This window comes from Elephas maximus, chromosome X, assembly GCF_024166365.1.
Source record: "Elephas maximus indicus isolate mEleMax1 chromosome X, mEleMax1 primary haplotype, whole genome shotgun sequence".
Classification (NCBI taxonomy): Eukaryota; Metazoa; Chordata; class Mammalia; order Proboscidea; family Elephantidae; genus Elephas; species Elephas maximus.
The window spans coordinates 128,997,840-129,017,504 of NC_064846.1; the positions used below are offsets into that span (position 1 = coordinate 128,997,840).

Below are 19,665 nucleotides of genomic sequence, written 5' to 3' on the forward strand. Positions count from 1 at the left end.
TACACACGTTTAGTTCAAGTATAAAAATGTACAGGGGAAGGACTGGGGATGGTGGTTACCACTGGAACGGGTTTTTGTGTGGGGGATGGATGGGATATGTGTGGCATTAGATTAGCCTAGAATACTTGAATTTAAAAAATAACGCTGATGTAAATGCAGCATAGGAAAACATTAACTTGTGTTAAATCTCAGTGAGCACATGGATGTATTGTTTCCTGAACTTTTCTGTATGTTTGAACTATTTAATAACCACATTCAATAATCAAATGGCCAAAAATGTTGGGACCAGTATTGGAGGAGTTTAAGTACATGAAAGGATGTGAGCTCTACAAAGGGGTTAAACCATAAAGCAGCGGGGGGCGGAGAATGGTGTGGTTGTCAAGTCTTTGTGCGTGCACAACGCGTGTAGAGAGAAGACTCGGATGACTTGTACGCGGCTGAGTGTGGATGGGCGCTGGAAGCAGCGGGCGAGGAGAAGAGGCCCTCCCGACCCTGCCCCTTCCCCTCCCTCTACTCTAGCTCCAGCCGGAGGACCGACCCGAGCCCCGCCCGAACTCCGCCCCTCCCTGCCGCCCGAGCCCCGCCCCGAGCCCCGGCTCGGCCCCTCCCCCTTCCGTTACACCGCCTCCCGTCTCCAGGTAACGAGAGGTCGAATGACGCGGCCTCGAGGCAGCCGCTGCAAGCAGGCCCCTCTACTTTCAGACCCTGGGTCCTCGGACGCGGAGAGCCATGGCCTTGCCCCTGCTGCCTGGCAATAACTTCAACCGCAACGTGAGTAGTGAGGACGCCCGAGGTCAGAGGTCCTGGCAGGAGTGTGGGTAGTCATTGACCCCGCTGGTGGCCGCCAATCGCTAGTTATCCTCCTGCCGGTTGGGCTCATCTTGGACCAAACTTCATAGGCTGGTGGAATCCTTATTTCTCTGCCTTTTGTCATCTCTCCCTCCCCTCTCTCCACAACTGCATCTGGGTGCTTTTCCTACATTAGGTACACAGGTAGTGTCCTTATAGGTGATAAACGAAACGACAGTACCCGTGAAAGTAAATGATGATAATGACAGTAATACTTAGTAAATGTTGAGCGTTTAAGGTGTGTCAGGAACTGTGTTTTAATCGCCTTATAGGGCATTTGATGCTCCCAACAGCCCTTTGAATTAGGTACTATTTTTACTTCCATTTTGCATTTGGGAAATCTGAGGCACAGAGTCACTCACCGACCCAGAGCTACACAATCTCAGTGGTGGAGCTGAATATCTTCCAGGCAACCTGTCCTCACAGCCCAGGAGCCTAATTATTTATCCTCAATATAGGGTGTGAAAGGGATAAATATAGTTTTCCATTAGTAAAGCAAAGAAGCCTGGCACTCTCAAGGGGGATGGGGGCTGATTGGCACTGAAACATGGAGGAATTTTTTGAAGGTACAAAACAAAACAACAACAACACAAAATACTCTGAGCATTGAAGAACTTTAAGAAAGGTGTTTAAGTAAGGTGCTATTTATTCACCTTAAGAACATTCAGGTGAATAAATAGCACCTTACTTAAACAAGAGCAGAAAAGCCATTCAGGCTTTTGTTTGCACTGGTCACTGTTCTTTACTTGGGTTTGCCAGTTGTGTCTGCAGGAAAAGGTAAATAATAAACCAATGGGAAGGAACTAGATGGAGCAAACAGTTGGATGTTGCAAATAGTTAAGTGCTGGACTACTAGCAGAAAGGTTGGCGGTTGGAACTCACTGAAAAGCACCTTGAAAGACAGCCCTTGCTATCTGCTCCTGGAAAGTCATTGCCTAGAAAACCCTATGGAGCAGTTCTCTGTATACATGTGGGGTCTCCATGAGTTGGAATCAACTCAGAGACAACTAACAACAGCAGTTCATAAACTTTCTAAGCTTAAGCATTTGACTTTATGAATTCTGAACATGTCTGTATCCAAGTCGATGACTCTAAAGTACTGGTCAGCTTTGTAGCCTCAGTCCACAGGATTCTGACCCCCCCATGCGTCTGTTCAGTCAAAAATATTGGTTTGCGCATTTCTTGCCTGGTGGGTAGAGGCTGGCCTTCCAGCACAGCGCGGCCCTTTGGTAAGATTAAGCCAGCCATCCAAATAAGAATGGGCCTAGAGAGGCAGGGCATGAAAAATGAAAAAAGATTCCAGAAGTAAAAAAGCATGCTGTGTAAAAGTAATTTTAATAAAAATTGAAAGTGAAGCCCACACCTTTTGGCCCACAATGGTTCAGATTACTGATGCCCACCACTTGCAGAAGTATCACAGCTCTCACATGCAATGATTAAGGGTGGGAAGGAAAACCAGTGGTTGGAGGAGATATTTTAAAATCTGCAAGGCTGTACTGGTGTACTTTTGCTCTTTTTTTTTTTTTACCCTTTTACTGTGAAGCACAATGTATAGAAAAATGCACAATGGATGATTACAAAATGAATGTCAAGAAATGGAACCTTCCCAGAATTCCTAGTGTTCCTCATGACTAGGGTTGCCAGATTTAGTAAATAAAAATACATGTCCCAAATATTGCATGGGATATACTTATACTAACAGATCATCTGTTGTTTATCTGAAATTCAAATTTAACTGAGTTTTGTATTTTATCTGGCAACCCTACCTATGACCATTCCTGTTCACTATTCCTTTCTGACTCTCCAAAGGTAACCACTCTCCTGGTTTCCATCACTATAGTTAGGTTTCCCTGCTTTTGAATGTATTATAAATGGAATGTCTAATGTTTATTCTTTTGTGAGTAGCTTTTTCAACTCAACATTATGTTTGTGAGATTTGTTCATGTGGCTCTCTGTAGAGGTACTTATCCATTTTCATTGCTCTATAGTATTCCATTGTATGACTATGACATTGTTTATATGTACATTTTACTCTTGATAGATATTTGGCTTGTTTGGGGCTATTAAGAATAGTTTTGCTATGACTATACTTGTTCACCCCTTTTGGTACTTCTTAGATCACATGGTATTTATATATTTAGCTTTAGTAGACACTGTCAAAATGGTTATATCAATTTAAATTCCCACCAGCATTTTATGTTCCTATGCTCTACATTCTAACACTTGATTTTACTAGTCTATTAAATTTTAGTTATTTCAATAGGTGAGTGTAGTGTAACTCTTGGTAGATTTAATCTGCATTTCACAGATTCCTAATGAAGGTGAGCACATTTTATGCATTTATTGGTTATTTGGATATTCTCTTTTGGAAAGTGTCTGTCACTTGTCTAATTTTCTATTGGGTTGTCTTTTTTTTTAGTGACTTGTAAGGGTTCTATACTTATTTTGGGTATAACTTCTTTGCCAGATATATGCGTTGGAAATATCTTCTAGTCAGTGGTTGGCCTTTTCACTCTCTTAATGGTGTTTTTGGTGAATAATTTTTTTCCTTTAGGTTTATGCTTCCTGTTTCCTATTTAAGAAACCATTCTTTACACCAGGTCGTGAAGATATTTCCCCATGTTATCTTTTGGAAATTGTGTTGTTTTTACCTTTCACATTTAGATCTACAGTCTACCTAGAATAAATTATTTGTGTGTAAAAGAGGGGTAGGGATCAAGTTGTATTCTTTTCCCATATGGATATTCAGTTGACTTAGAGTCACTTTTGGAGAAGGGTACCCTTTTTCCACTCCTCTGCAGAGCCACCTTTGTCATACATCAAGTGTCCATATATGCATGAGTCTGTTTCTAGACTCATGAGTGTATTTAAAAAAATAGAATTATTTATGCCTAAGACCAGTAGGAATGTGTGTGTGTGACTTGAAAATAAGAGTATACTTATTAGGTACCTTGGGCTGTCATTCAACAAATTAGCGTTTATTTGTTGAGTGTCCTAGTATGTGCCCAAGTCAGGTGGCTGCATTTTAAAAATTGTTGCACTAGCTGTGGTACTAAGTGTGCTATGTATTACCAAAAGAATTAATGTTATTTTACAACTTAGTTAAAAGATTGGATGCACTCTGACATAGAATGGTCAGAAAGTCAGTAATGCCACATCGTATCTTTTTTATGCCCCCACAACACCTATTACAGTGTCTTGCTTGCTGACCTAAACTGTTATCAGTGGAAAAGCCTAGGCTTCCTATAGATAGCATAATTACTCAGCTGTTTGGGTTTAAGATTATAACATAATTAAACTTTTCCTGCTGTTTCTTAGAAATTAAAAAGGAACAGGTTTCATCCCTTACTTAGCTGCTAATATTCAGTCATGAGCAATAGACTGATTTCTGTACACACCTAGGTGATGGGCAACCTATACATATATCTCTGAAATACAATAAGTATTGTGTTTTCTAGGAGCCCTCGTGGTGCAGTGATTAAGCGTTCAGCTTGAAATCCACCAGCCACTTCACGGGAGAAAGATGTGGCGGTCTGCTTCCGTAAAGGTTTATAGCCTTGGAAACCCTATGGGGGCGGGTATACTGTGTCATATTGGGTCGCTATGAGTCAGAACCAACTTGATGGCAGTGGGTTTATTGAGTTTTCTAAAACATGAGCATTTGTACCATTGATGACATTAAAATTATTTTGATATGAATTAATTGGAAACCTTGAAGATGCACAGTATCATTTCCCAGCAATTTAAATGTCAGATTTGTATTGAGCTAAGAGAATCTCAGGCATATTGTCAAAATGATAGAATATTAAAGTTAGAAGGAATGTTTCCAGCCAAAGCTGAAAATCCTTTCTGTAGTATCTTGGACAGGTGGTTGTGTAGCTCATCCTGAATGCCTCTAGTGAATAGTGAGGAGCTCACTCTCGTCTCTGCTTTTTATGCCACCATCTTAGGAGGGTTTGGTTTAAAGAGTCCATCATCAGATTTAGAGTGAAGCAAATGTTTTCTTAGGAAGAAAGAAAAATTATTAGAATTCGGAACAGTAAAAAAGGAATTCAGAATCTCCTTGTTGCACAAAAAGGTGAGGGTAGTACTTTGGAATTGATTTCTGCAGTGGTTTTTTAAGAGCTACGGCTGCTAACCAAAAGGGTGGTAGTTCGAATCCACGAGGCGCTCCTTAGAAACTCTAAGGGGGTAGTTCTACTCTGTCCTATAGGGTTGCTATGAGTCTGAATTGACTCAGTGGCAACAGGTTTGGTTTTTGGTTTGGAATATAAACCTACATATTAACATCTAGGGAAAAAATACATTAATGTTGGAAAACTGCTCTTTGGGAAATTTTCCAGCAAGTTAATGATAAACAACTGAAATAGAAAAACACTACGAGTAATACATAGTACACATATGGACCTCATCATGTGGTGTTAGATAAGTCAATTTAAATTTGGCTCAATGATAATTGTAAAATAGTCACTTTACTCACATAGTGTAGGATTATCCTGCCCTAAAATTCTGCTTTTAGATTCCAGGTTCTGTTCCTAGTGGTCAAGTGTATTGACTTCAGTTCACCTGCATCGGGTCCAAACTCCTGACACTGAAGACCGTTAAAGTACTTATTTAGTGTAATTGCCACTTTCTCCACATATATTTGGGAGTTTGTTACTCACTTTGTGAGATCAATTTAATTGGCCATGACTAGCATTTTTTTTAAAAAGAGGAAATAGAATATACTAGAATAGAATAAAAAATCAGAGTATATTATGTTTGGAAAGGGTAAGTATTATTTCACAAGCTTTTGTTTCTGTGTGTGTGTGTGTGTGAGAGAGAGAGAGAGAGAGGGAAAAGGAGAGAGCTAAAATATATTTGTTACTGTGGTTGCAGTCAAAAAGTTCTGAAAGCACTGTCCAATTCTTCCCTCAGTGTTTTAAATTCAGATTTTCAACTTCCTTCAAGATTCAGTCTCTCACCCTTCAGGAAGCCTCCACAAGTTAGACTTTTTCAATTTTTTTTTTACCCTGGAGCAATCTTAGAAATGATTTTCAGGTGTAAGGGAACTCTTGTATAAAAATTGTATCTATAGCTCATGGTACATTAGCGTGATCAGTGAGTCATAGATGTAATAATCCAATAATAATTGTCTCTTTTGAATGTAGAGGGATAGTTTTCTGTGGATTCGTTTATTGTGGGCAATTTATTCACCTACTCTTTCTGTGTGGGTTCCCTTTGCTGCATAGGATATAAGTCTAATCCAAGTGAGAAGTGGAGTACAGGAAACTTTAGGCTTTCCTATTTTAAAATTTCTTACTTGATATTGTTTTCATTTTACCCTATTCAAGTAGGCCAAAAAGCCCTATTATAGTTTCTACTATAGAGGATGCTAATGAAGCATATGTAGTAGATAGTAGGAGCAAGAGTAGTTTTCTTCCCTATTTAAAACTATAAATGACTTTTTACCCAGCTTTTTTGGGAGGTGGAGGGAAACTCAGATAGTTAAGCATAGCTTACTTTTTTTTCCCTTTTCATAGATTTTAAAACTCATAAGGCAGCATAATCAATTTTTGTTAAATAATGGCTTTAATCCAAGATGGGATTTATTTATTTCTCTAAAAGTAGGCTCAGTGGATTTAATTGAAGTAAAGGTTGTAATTCATTTTAATTAATGCTATTTACAGTGTGAAAATATATCAACAATATTAAATAGTAAACCTGCTAAAATCACAGAACAAATCAATATGAATAAAAATATAGTCTGAGACAATTTTATATGAGACTTAACATTTTTTTTTTTACTGGCTAACATGACATGCTTAAATATAGGCAGTTAAAAATTATATCTCTTGATCTCTTCATAGACTTAAATATACATAAAAGTGTTATTTTTTTTTTAACTAAAAATAAAGAATACAATTTACCTCTTCAGCGGAAAACCTGTGCTTGTATCTTGCTGCACAAATACTCAATTCTGGGTCAAACTTAAGGTAAGCATACATATATCTCATTCTGAGCTGAAATGAGAAGATTTCTGGCCTTCCTCTTGATACCTGTTAAGTAAGGAAAGGTTTGTTTACACATGTAGGAAGTTGAAAACAGCAGCAAAATGGTCATTGCTTTCCTATGAGTGGCAGGATACTTTCACATAAATTCAGAAAGGGCCATGTGGTAGGTGTATGGTTAACTTCACAAGAAACTGCCAAACTGTTTTCCAGTGTAGCTGTACCATTGTGCATTTCCACCAGCGCCGGATGAGAGTCATAGTTGCTTCGTCTCTTTGCCAGCATTTGGTATTACCAGTATTTTCTGTTTTAATCATTCTATCATATGTGCAATGATATCTCATCCTGATTTTACTTTTCATTTCCCAAATGGCTAATGATGTTGAATATAATGACGTTGAACATTCATGTTCTTCTTCTTTGCCATCCATATAGACTCTTTGGTGAGATGTCTGCTCATTGTCTTTGTCCATTTTTAATTGGTTTGTCTTTTCATTTTTTTTTTTTTTTTTTACTGTTGAGGTTTGAGAGTTCTTAATATATTCTGGATACAAGTCCATTGTTAGATATGTGGTCTGCCACATATTTTCTTCAAATCTGTGGCTTGCATTTTCATTCTCTTAAAGCAAGGCTAAAAAATATGTGTATATTTTTAAAGCTAAAATATTACAAGTTCAAACTGATATTTCCAATTCAAATTAAGGATCATAGGGTTTTTATTTAGCTTCTTTGATTTTAAATTTATATCCTACATTGAAAATATTGATTCATAAGAATGTCAGCATAATTCCTTATTTGTTTATCATACTGTAAATAAAAAAAATATATCCATAGAATAGTTCTTGCTTACTAATGACATTATTAACAGTATGATTTTTTAAAAATAGTTTAAGATTTCTTTGTAGTTCTTTTTTGTTTTTAGGGTATATCCTACTAGGAATGTACTATCAAATTATTGGGTTTTAATTTCATTTTAGATGATTTCTTACAGTATGGTTAAATCACCAACGCAGTACCTAGTTAGGTTAATTCATGTCAGTTTGCTTTTGATTTTTAATTTTTGAAAATGTGCATTTTATTATATAAAATATTTATGTGATTTCAAGGCACATTTACAAAGCAAGTTCACCTCAACCTTGTTCCTGTCCTACCTCCACAGGTAACTTTTTATCCCCCTTTTCCTCTTTATTTAGTTAGGTTTGAGTTAGTCTTCCTTCATTTTTTTTTAAATGCTCAATTCTTAAATACATTCTTATGCTCCCTCCTTATTAAATAAAGGGTAGCATACTCAACACGTTCTTTTACACTTTGTTTTTTTTTTTTTTTTAAGCAGCCTATATTGGAGATCACTTCAATACTAGTATATAGCGTTGCTCCTCATTCCCTTTTACAGCTACATAGTGCTCCACTGTGTGGACATACTAGTTTATTCAGCCTATTCCATTTGGATGTATAATTGCATTATCTCCAGCCTTTTGCTATTACAAATGATGCTACAATAAGTGGCCAAAGTTGTGCTTCAAAAGCACCATCAAAAAAGTAAAAAGGCAACCCATATAATGGGATAAAATATTCAAAAATCACATATCTGATAAGGTACTTGTATCTAGAATATATAAAGAATCCTTACAACTCAACAGTAAAAAGACGAATAATCAAATTTTAAAAATGGGCAAAGGATCTGAAGACATTTCTCTAAAGAGAATATACAGATGACCAATAAGTATATTAAATGGTGCTCAACATCAAAAAAAAAAAAATTTTTTTTTTTAACATCATTAGTCATTCCCCAAAAAACCCCACTGCTGTCGAGTCAAATTCTGACTCATAGCGAACCTATAGGACAGAGTAAAATTGCCCCATAGGGTTTCCAAGGCTGTAATCTTTATGGAAGCAGACTGCCACATCTTTCTCCCACATTAGCGTTAGAGAAATGCAAATCAAAACCATAATGAGATACCATTTCACACCCACTAGGATGACTAGAATTAAAGAGACAGGCAATAACAAGTATTGTCAAGGATGTGGAGAAATTAGAACCCTCATACATTGCTTGTGGGAATGTAAAAAATGGTGCTGCTGTTATTGGAAAAGTTCAGCGGTTTCTCAAAATGTTAAAGACAGAGTTACCATATTACCTAGCAATTCTACTCCTAGGTATATACCCAAAGAGAAAAGAAAACCTGTGTGTGCACAAAAATGTACACATGAATGTTCATAGCAGTTTATTCATATTGAGGAAATGAGGAAACAACCCCAAAACAGGAAACAATGCAAATGTCCATCAACTGATGGATTAACAAATTGTGGTATATCCATATGATGGAATAATGTTCAGCAATAAAAAGGAATGAAGTACCAATAAATGCTATAACATGGATGAATCCCCAAAACATTCTGCTGTAAACAATATGCAAAAGAACACATTATATGATCCCATTTATATGAAACGTGCAGAATAGGCAAATCTAAAGAGAGTAGATTAGTGGTTGCTTAGAATTTTTTTTTTTTTTTTTTAGAGTAGGTGGGGGAAGGGAGGAAATGGAGAGTGACTGCTAATGGGTATGGGGTTTCTTTTTGAGATGATGAAGATATTCTAAAATTAGACTATGGTGATGGTTACACAACTCTGTAAATATACTAAAAACCATTAGATTGTACATTTTAAATGGGTAAACTTTGTGATATAAATTATACCTTAATAAAATTGTCGAATAAATAAATAGCTAAAGAAAGGGGTTGGTGTTGAGGAGTTGCTGGGCAGACAGAACATTAAGTGTTCTGTCTGTGCCAGAACGAAGAATATTGAATAGACTGCCAAAAGAACGAGCAAGTCTGTCTTGGAAGAAATACAGCCAGGGTGCTCCTTAGAAGCGAGAAGTGAGTTCGTCTCGCGTACTTTGGACATGTTATCAGGAGGGAGCAGTACCTGGAGAAGGACATCATGTTTGGTAAAGAAGAGGGTCAGCAAAAAAGAGGAAGACTGTCGACAAGATGGATTGACACAGTGGTGGCAATAATGGGCTCGAGCATAACAATGATTGTGAGGATGGTGCAGGATGAGCAGTGTTTCATTCTGTTGTATATAGGGTCGCTATCAGTTGGAATGGACTGGATGACACCTAACAACAACATGCCAGATCACAGGATGGTTTTGATTTAAAAGATTTTGTCACTTTGTTCCCAGTAACTATTAAAATATTCTTGAAATCACATTATTTCAGACTGGGCCACTTCTTGAAGCTGCCATTCATACTTTGGAAATGATGTAATATTCCATTGCTATTCCTAAATGTCAATTTGGGGTTCAGAAATTAGGATCAGTTTACCTGTTGAAGGATCAAACACTTGACTTTTGTCACTTTTGCATTGTGCCCTGAACTGTATACCTGTGTCATTAGGATACTTTTTTTTTTTTCTAAATTTTTATTTTGTTGTTGTTGGGAATATACACAGCAAAACATACACGAATTCATTAGGATACTTTTGATTCTAATAGACTAACAGTGGCTTAAGCCAAATTAATTATCTCACATCACAAGAACTCTATAGGGGTGGCAGTTTCAGGTTTAGGCAGTGGCTCATGAATGTCATAAAGGACTCAGGCTCTTTTTTATGTCTTTATTCTGTCATTTTCAGAATGTTGGCTTTTCATCCTTAAACTTGTGACCTCATGGATGCAAGATGGCTGCCTCAGTTCCAGAAATAACAACTTCTCAGAACTGTGTTCAGGACAAGCAGGAAGGAGAGGGAGGGAAAATGCCTCTTTCTTATATCAGAAAACAAAGTGTTTCTCAGGAGCCCCCAGTAGATTTCTGCTTATATCTTATTAGCCCAAACTGATTCACATGGGTACCCTTTGCTACAATGGGTACTAGGAAGTTATCTTCTATTTTTGGAGGTGGGAAAGGGAAAAGAGGGTTAGTAACAGCTGTTGGGAGCCAACAAGCTGTCTGCCACACCAGCCACAGACTCAGTATCTGAGTCTGGAGGCTCTCTTCAGCCTTAGCATGCTTAAAAAAAATTTTGTTTGCAAGTTTTCTAATTATAAAACTAACACATGAGTAAATCATGATTGTAAAAGACTCAAACAATATCATTCTTCCTTAACAATCCTATTTTCCATTATGGAAAATCCAGTTAAACCAGCATGTGCACTGTTTGCCTTTTGAATATATTTGGACTGTTACACTCAATTACTGGTGTTATTTGTTCCCTTCCCTGACAGCATCTTCATGCCTCTTTCTCTTCCCATCCAGATCCTAGCCTTCCCTCGAAACTTGGCTCTAACCGCCCCCGCCCCGCCATTAAAGCCTTCCCTGATCATTTCGACAGTAACCATATCTCTCTATCTACATAACCCTGACAGGTCATCTTGTCCAGGCCACTCACTGCCTTATTTCCCAGGCTGTGTTTTGCGTTCTTTATGTGGGATCGTGGCAGTCCTCAGCGGAGAAACTGATTGCTCTCTGGGCTACCCTCTGTGCGGAGCTCGTGCCTTCCTTACACAGGGCAGGCCCTTTGTAGGTGTTTATCCATTGCCCCTCTCTACCTGTAGCACCAACAATAAAAAAACAAGAGGGGAATAAACACAGCTGGGGAGAATCATCTCTGGAATGAGCTTCTGGTTTAGGGCTTGATAGGAGCCGTGGCGGCTCAGTGGTTAAAGCGCTCAGCTGCAAACCAGATGGTTGCCGGTTCCAACCCACCATTCGCTTTGTGGAGTGGGAGAAAGATGTGGCAGTCTGCTTCTGTAAAGATTACAGCCTTGAAAACCCTATGGGGCAGCTCTACTCTGTCCAATAGGGTCACTATGAGTCGGAATCAACTCGATGACAGTGAGTTTGGTTTTGGGGTATGTCTTGATACTGCTGTGGCGAGACAAAATAATTCTTGTCTTAGTAACAGTGAATATAAAGGAGGAAGAAAGAAGTCATTTGCTTTTGTGGCTTAAATAGGTTATAAATCTCTCAGGATGTGTGGTTTATCCTAAGCATCCAGGGCGGCATGAAGATGTCACTGTGCAAGGTGTGACTCAAAGCTTCTCTGTGGCCTATTGTGCCGGGGCTGAGGGACGTTTTTCTCTTGCTTGTTGGCATCCAGTACTGGCTTTTTCTGGAAGCGGCAGATTTTTCCGTGAGCATTCATCTGTCAGGACTCCTTAGGAGACCAGTCTCCCAACAACAGGATTCTAGATACCCTAATAGTGCTGATGTAGAGGGATTTCTTAGGTCATTTCCTAGGGAGTTTGCTCTGTTCCTATAGTTTCAGAAAGAGCAGAGGCATCTTCTTGGGGGGAATTCTCCAAAGCAAAGTGAAGTGGGAGGTGGGCATTTTCACTACCTCATTGTCCAGGCCCCAGCATGCCAAATTTGACCTGTGAAAAAGTGACCAGCTTGACCAGTTGAAGGCCAAACAAATTCTTTGATTTTCTATGTGTTTTGCATCCCAAAAGAGACAATGGTCACAACTGCTAGATTTTTAGGGTAGGGGTTTGGGTGAATTCATGTGGCTTAACCATAATTCCAAGGAGTTTCCAAGGAGTGTCTGGCGGATTAGAATTTTTTAACCATAATTCAGACTACCTTCACATGAGTTTGGTATCAAATTGAAACAGAGATGCTTTTTTAAAAAAATTATATGACTATTTCCATATCTTTTTTGCTACAGTTTAGTCATTTGTCACTCAGCTTAGTTCATGGTCATACTTACTATATACAAGGCAGTTGGTGATGCAACAGGTAAGCACTCGGCTGCTAACTGAAAGGTTGGCAGTTGGAACCCACACAGCTGCTCTGTGGGGAAAGACCTGGCGATATGCTTCCATAAAGACTACAGCCTACAAAACCCTACGGGCAGTTCTGCTCTATCACATGAGATTGCTGTGAATTGGAATCAATGCAACAGCACCGAACAACAACAACAAAAGGCACCTGAGTGCCTAGTGACCAAGGAAAGTGGACGCCAATCCCAAAATTAATTTGTTAATTGAAATTTTTATTGAGATAATTGTAATGAGATCCTGTATATGCTTTACCCAGCTTTCCCCTGTGATGGTTAATGTTATGTGTCAACTTGGCTAGGCTATGATTCTCAGTGATTTGGCAGATTACTCTTCTATAACTTAATATAATGTAATCACCTCCATGATGAGATCTGATATAGTGTAATCACCTCCATGATGAGATCTTCTATGAGCAGCCAATCAGATGAAAGGGGAGTTTCCTTGGGGGTATGATCTACCTCCAGTATATAAATGAATGCTCCAGCAAGGCTCACTGTCATTCTGGATCCTGCATCCGACTTGTCATCATCTGACTTCCAGTTCTTGGCATATGAGCGAGCAGCCTGCTGTCTGACCTGTAGATTTTGGAATTCACGAGCTCCTGCAGCACTATGAGCCAGAAGCCTGCCATCTGACCTGCTGATTTTGGGTTTGTCAGCTCCTGCAACCACATGAAGCAGAAGAAGCCTCCAGCCTGACACCTGACGCGTGGATTTGGGACTTGTCAGCCTCTACAACTGCATGAGCCATTTCCTTGAATTAAATCTCTCTTTCTGTGTGTGTATATATATATATATATATATATATATATATATATATATATATATATATATACGTTTCACTGGTTTTGCTCCTGTAGACAACCCAGCCTAACATACCCCCCAATGGTAGCACTTTGCAAAACTATAGTATAATATCACAACCAATGTGATCGTTAACTTTACATGTCAACTTGTCTAGGCTATGTTGTTGTTTTTATGTGCTGTCAAGTTGTTCCTTTCTTCCTCATGCTCCAAGATTCTTTTATCATTTCCTTTCTGTTCTGTTCCTTTAGCCAGTCTTTTACGGTAGGTCTGCTAGCAACAAATTCTTTTTGTTTTTATTCACCTGAGAATGTCTTTATTTCTTCATCCTGAAGCATAGTCTGGCTAGGTATAGACTTCACGGTTGAGAGTTCTTTTAGCACTTGAAAAATGTTGTGCTGTTTCCTTCTGGCATCTATGGTTTTAGATGAGTAATCCTCTGACATTTGAATTGGTGTTCCTGTATAGATGATGTATTATTTCCCTCTTGCTGCTTTCAAAACTTTTTTTCTTTGTCTTTAGTTTTCAGAAGTTTAATTATGATGTGTCTTGGTGTGGATTTTTGGGGGGTTTATCCTGTTAGGGGTTCACTCAGGTAAGAATCTGTAGGAGTATGTCTTTCACCAAATTTAGGAAGTTTTCAGCCATTGTTTCTTCAAATACTCTTTCAACCTCACTGTCTTTCTCCTGTTCCTGCATCAGATGCTGCTACAGCCAATATGCTATTATAGAAGCGCCGAACTTTGGTGTTACGAAGAGCTTACTTCAGTCTACCTACGCCTGACACACACACACATAATCTCCCGTGCACACACACACACACACACACACACACACACACACACACTAACACCCTATGAGCATCCTTTCCATGAACAACTCCTTCCTGGTTTTACCTCAGGTAGACTTTCCCTCTGTAATACCCATAAGGAAGGTACTAGGCCAGATGGTGATTTCCTAATTTCACTTTCCAGATGCACTGCCCGCTTGCACACACTTATAACTGCCTTTAGCTGTAGCTTTTCTGTTCTTCTAGTCTTATCATTGGAGCCAGTTTCCACTCTCATAAATTCTAAAATCAAATCTCAAATAGATCCCTTAATTCACTGAAGGGGATACATTATAGTAATATTTGTTCTGTTCAAAATTTGAGATTTATTTTTTCCAATGTATGAAATTACCCTTTAGGTCACTTAATCATTTTATTCTGTTAAAAAATGTAATTAAAAGACAGCTTTTGGTCCCTAAGTGGCACAAATGGTGTGCACTCGACTGTTAAACTAAAGGTTGGCAGCGCGAACCTACCTAGTGGTACCACAGAAAAGATTTAGAAATCTGTTTCTGTTAAGATTACAGCCAAGAAAATCCTATGGAGCAGTTCTACTCTGCACACATGGGGTTGCCATGAGTCGTGTCCAACTCAAGGGTAACTAATAACAACAAAGGACAGCATTTAGAGACTGAATGTATTAGTTTGTAATGCTTTCTACTGCAAATAATGGAATATCTAACCAATAGAGGAACTTATTTTTTAGTTTTTTTAGAGGCATAAACAAGTAGGTGTTTATTTTTCCTACTAAACAGGAAGTCTGGAAATAGGTAGCCACTGGCGTATGCTTATAGGCTCAACTGTGTCTTCAGCCAGCATCTCTTTAGTCCTCACACCTTCCCACCCATGGTCCCAAGATGGCCACTGCATCTTCAGACATCATGTGTACGTCTCAAAGTAAGATGAGTGAGGGCAGTGCCACCTGCATCTGTCCCTTTGTTCAAGGGAGTGAAAGCCTTTTCTGGAATCCCAAAACAGACTTTTGAAAGGAGGCTGAGGAAACAAGTATAGTATTTAGCTTTTCCTGGCCTCTGAATGGAGACCAGCAAGTGAGAAGAAATTTGGGCGTGAATCTGCCAGTCAGCTACAGTGAGCCAGTGATTTTAACTAACACTGGGGGAAGTCTTTATAGTTCTCCTTATTGGTTGGGGTTTTGAGTTGAATTATTTAGAGAAAAAAAAAATCATAGACTTCTGAGGAAGGGGCCTAACAACTCTCTAGATCTTATTGCTTTAAATTTTGTTTCCCACTCTGCTGATTTAAATGCATTATTATAGGATTGATCTTATTGTTACATTGAGTTGATGGTGAAGAATCATGAGAACACTTTTCTAAATTAGGTTTGGAAAGAGAAAAATTAGCTTAAAATATTTGATTGAGGTTTTTATTTTTGACACAGATTTTTTATTTGCACATTTGGTATTACTTTTTGAGTGACTTAGCTTTATTAATAAATAATGATAGCGTTTGTGCTCTTGATGTCTTGAGCTCTGAGATCCCGCTGTACCTAAGGTGATTTTGTTATTTTCTCTGAGTGGTTCACAGCATGTGCTGAATGACTTCTTCCCTATAACAATACAGAAAAGAAGAAAAGAGCAAACGAATCTCTGAAATAAATATGATACGAAGGGAGAAAAAAACAAAATAAAACAAAAAACTATTCATGGAGCAGAAGTAAAGTAGTCCAAAACCTGATCAGGAAGAAATATCTAAGAATGACAGTTTTAGATAATTTCGTATTGAATTTACCATTAACCTCAAAAAGTAGTTAGAAAAATAAATGTTAATGTTCACTGAAGTATTAAATACTAACTTTATTCCCAGTAACTGCCGGTGGCTTTAGAGGGGGTTCTGCAGCATTCTCTTCTAATACCTGTGCTGCGTTTAAGGGATCGGTTCTGGATCCAGTTATCTGATCTATTCATCTCTCCTCCCAGGTAATGGTGGTCACTACTATTAGGTTTACTAAGAGGAAAAGTCACAGTTCAACCCCCATCACTTAAACAAGGGGAGGACTACTATTGCTTTTATGTAAGAGGCCACAATGTGAAGCCTAGTCCTTGTGGCTCTGGGTTTGCATCCAAGATTTGCCACTTAAACTGATTGAGTGAGTTTGGGCAAATTACTTGAACTCCAAGTGCCTCAGTATCCTCATTTATAAAATGGGGATAATGATAGCATCTGTTCATAGAGTCTCTGTGAGGATTAAAGAGTTTAATGCTTCTGAAAGTGCTTAGGAAAACCAGCCTGTTGCCCTTGAGTTCATTCTGACTCATAGAGATCCTGTGGGACAGAGTAGAACTGCCTCACAGAGTTTCCAAGGAGTGACTGGTGGATTCAAACTGCTGGCTTTTTGGTTAGCAGCCGAGCTTTTAACCACTGCACCATCAGGGCTCAGAACAGTGCTATAAATGTTAGCTATTATGGTATTTTCAACCGCACCATATGCACATAAAAGCTGGACAATGAATAAGGAAGACTGAAGAAGAATTGATGCCTTTGAATTATGTTGGCGAAAAATATTGAATATACCACGGACTGCCAAAAGAACGAATGAATCTGTCTTGGAAGAAGTACAACCAGAATGCTCCTTAGAAGCAAGGATGGCAAGACTGCATCTTACATACTTTGGACATGTCAGGAGGCATCAGTCCCTGGAGAAGGAAATCATGCTTGGTAAAGTACAGGGTCAGTGGGAAAGAGGAAGACCCTCAATGAGATGGATTGACACAGTGGCTGCAACAATGGGCTGAAGCATAACAACGATTTCAAGGATGGTGCAGGACCGGGCAGTGTTTCGTTCTGTTGTGCATAGGGTCGCTATGGGTCAGAACCGACTCGACGGTGCCTAACAACAACATTATGGAACCAGGAATGATATTCACATCTGCAAAGATAGACTTCAAGCTCATGGTGGCCATAGTGAGCTGTCAGATTCTGACCATACACCTCTTTCTTCCTTGCTTTTGCCGTATAGTTGTCAAGCGTTTGGGCTTTGGAGTATAGCTGAGAAGGAAACAAAGAGACCCTGATGTGCTGGAGAGATTACAAAGGGATGAACAGTCCCTGATGCTGATGACTATAGCCTGCTTCTCAGTTTGGGTTAGTTTTATAGTTTCTGTTGTCCCCCTGCCCACTTATTCATTAATCAATTGAAGCATGTGATAAAATTGCTCTTCCATTTATTAGCAATTTGATATAAAACAGCAAGAGAGCCTGGATTTGGCTGCTATCTTTACATTAGTCATGTCACGAGTGGGATAGGAACCAGGGAATTGAGATCTGGGGATAATATGTCCCTGACTTTATTGTTTTCTAAGATACATGCCTAGTTTTTTTGGCTTGAGAATGAACACTATATCACGGTCACTGGAGCAAAGGGCAGGTTGACGTGCCATCCTGCATGTTATGACGGTAAATCTCAAGTTTGTGTGTGTGTGTTTGGAGGGATGGCAAACATTTTAAACACGTGCCCTATGGACTTCTGCATTATCCCAAACAAACCCCCAAGCAATATTTCTAAGGTATAGAATTCTGAATTGAAATTTATAATTAGTATTCTGACAGTGTAGAAATGGAATGTTGCATGTTATACTGATTAGAATAACAATTGAAATTGGTATTACTGAACTTTGAAGAAAAGTGTTTGCATTTTTTGTTGTTAATTTTGGTTTGAATGTGTGAATTCACACCTCACAAGCCAAGAGTTTTGGAGAGATTTTAGTAATAGTTCCTGTTCATGCTGAAAGCATTTTTTTTTAAGGGTTGAGTCTGGCTGATTTTATTTACAAATAAATGGCTAATATTCTTTGAGTAGAGAATTTGCTCATCAATCTGGGATTAAGAAACTCAGAAAACAGCAGATTTTTTTTGCAGATAGCAGGGATTCAGTTGAACTACATTCTGAGTTTCATATGTTGTGGTTTTTCCTCAATTTTCACAACACTGGTGGTTTTTGTATTTAAAATAAAAAGGTCCTGTTGTATGGTGTCCTTAGTCATTGTCACTAGCTGGACAGAAGGTGCTGAGAAGAGTTCATAGCAGTTGTGTGTGTGTATATGAGGTACATTTCCTTTACCCCTTGATTCTTCCAGTCCCTCTCGGCCTTGCTGCAATAGTGACCAGAGAAGGAAGGACTAGCCTTGCCGAGGGCTCTTCAGGCTCAAACCCACCACTTTGTTCTCTGGAAATAATGGAAATGAGAAACTCAGCCTGTGCTGCTGTAACCAGGCTTTGGGGCTGCAGCAATATGTAGGCTAAGGAGCCAGGTGAGGGGAATACCTTGTCCTCCTTATTGCTTCTCCCCCTGTCTTCCTCTCTTCCAAAATGGAGGTGAGACTGGCATGAAACTTTAGCATCACCTCCCATCATTCTTCCTTTTTGAATACATCCGATCACAGGTGTTTTTTCCTTCATCTGATGTCTACTATACTCAAGGGGTGGTATGTGTTTGCAATATCAGGAGTCTTTAGAAACTTATATAGGAACTTAATATTGCTGCAGTATCCAAGGGCGTGATCAGTGGTGTGTATTTTTTATGTATTTGTTTTTGTTTCATTTTTCTTGTAATTTTACTGTATTTTAAAGAGTAGCAGTCTGAAATGGTTTGGGGAAATAAACTTGTCTTTCCCCAAAGATGATTTGGGAAGCACTGTCCTATAGCTTGTCTCTTCCTTCCCATTCCTCTTGTCTTCACGTTCATGCAGGTCTTTCTCACCTTGCACCTGCTCAGCTTGCCCAGTCTGTCTGCCTCTCACCTTTCATTCCAATCCATCATTTTCTTTTTAACGTCAGGTGCAGAGAGGTGAGTTATTTATACTCCCCCATTTCTAGCACAATATCATCATTGATCTATGCAAGGTCTCTCTCTTGTTTTGTATGTTTTTAGTCCCCATCATTCCTGATCCCTAATCTCATTCCCTCACTATCTTATGTAGGCTTCCATACAAATATTTTCGATATTCATTCATATGTAGCATTTTTGGGATATGATATATTATTATGATTATATTGTATGATATTGTGCTATAGGTATCATTTTTTCACCCAGCAGTATGTTTTAAGTATCTATATGTGTTGCTATATGCATATACATATATGTATATATATCTGGTTCGCTGTTTGTATTGTTTCTAAGCAGTAAGCTGAAGTTAACATCTGCATCATTAAACCATATTTTCTTATCCATTTTGCCATAACCTAAGTTGCTTCCAACTTCCCCCAAAGACCATGATACATTCTCATACGTATCCCTTTATTGGCTGTTTTGAGAATTTCTATGAGACATGTATCCAGGAGTGAGATTGTTTTATCATGGGGAATAAACCAAAACCAAAACCAAACCCAGTGCTGCCGAGTTAATTCCGACTCATAGTGACCCTATAGGACAGAGTAGAACTGCCCCATAGA

General features: G+C 38.7%; 1 protein-coding gene across 1 annotated transcript in view; it reads left to right on the plus strand.

The window, feature by feature from the left end:
- Window positions 1-658: 658 nt before the first annotated feature.
- EFHC2 (EF-hand domain containing 2) overlaps window positions 659-19,665 on the plus strand; it is a 230,156-nt gene continuing 211,149 nt past the window's right edge. Inside the window, exon 1 of the mRNA XM_049871277.1 lies at window positions 659-771. Within this exon, the coding sequence (XP_049727234.1) occupies window positions 730-771 (42 nt within the window). The 5' untranslated portion in view covers window positions 659-729. The remainder of the gene's footprint in view (window positions 772-19,665) is intronic.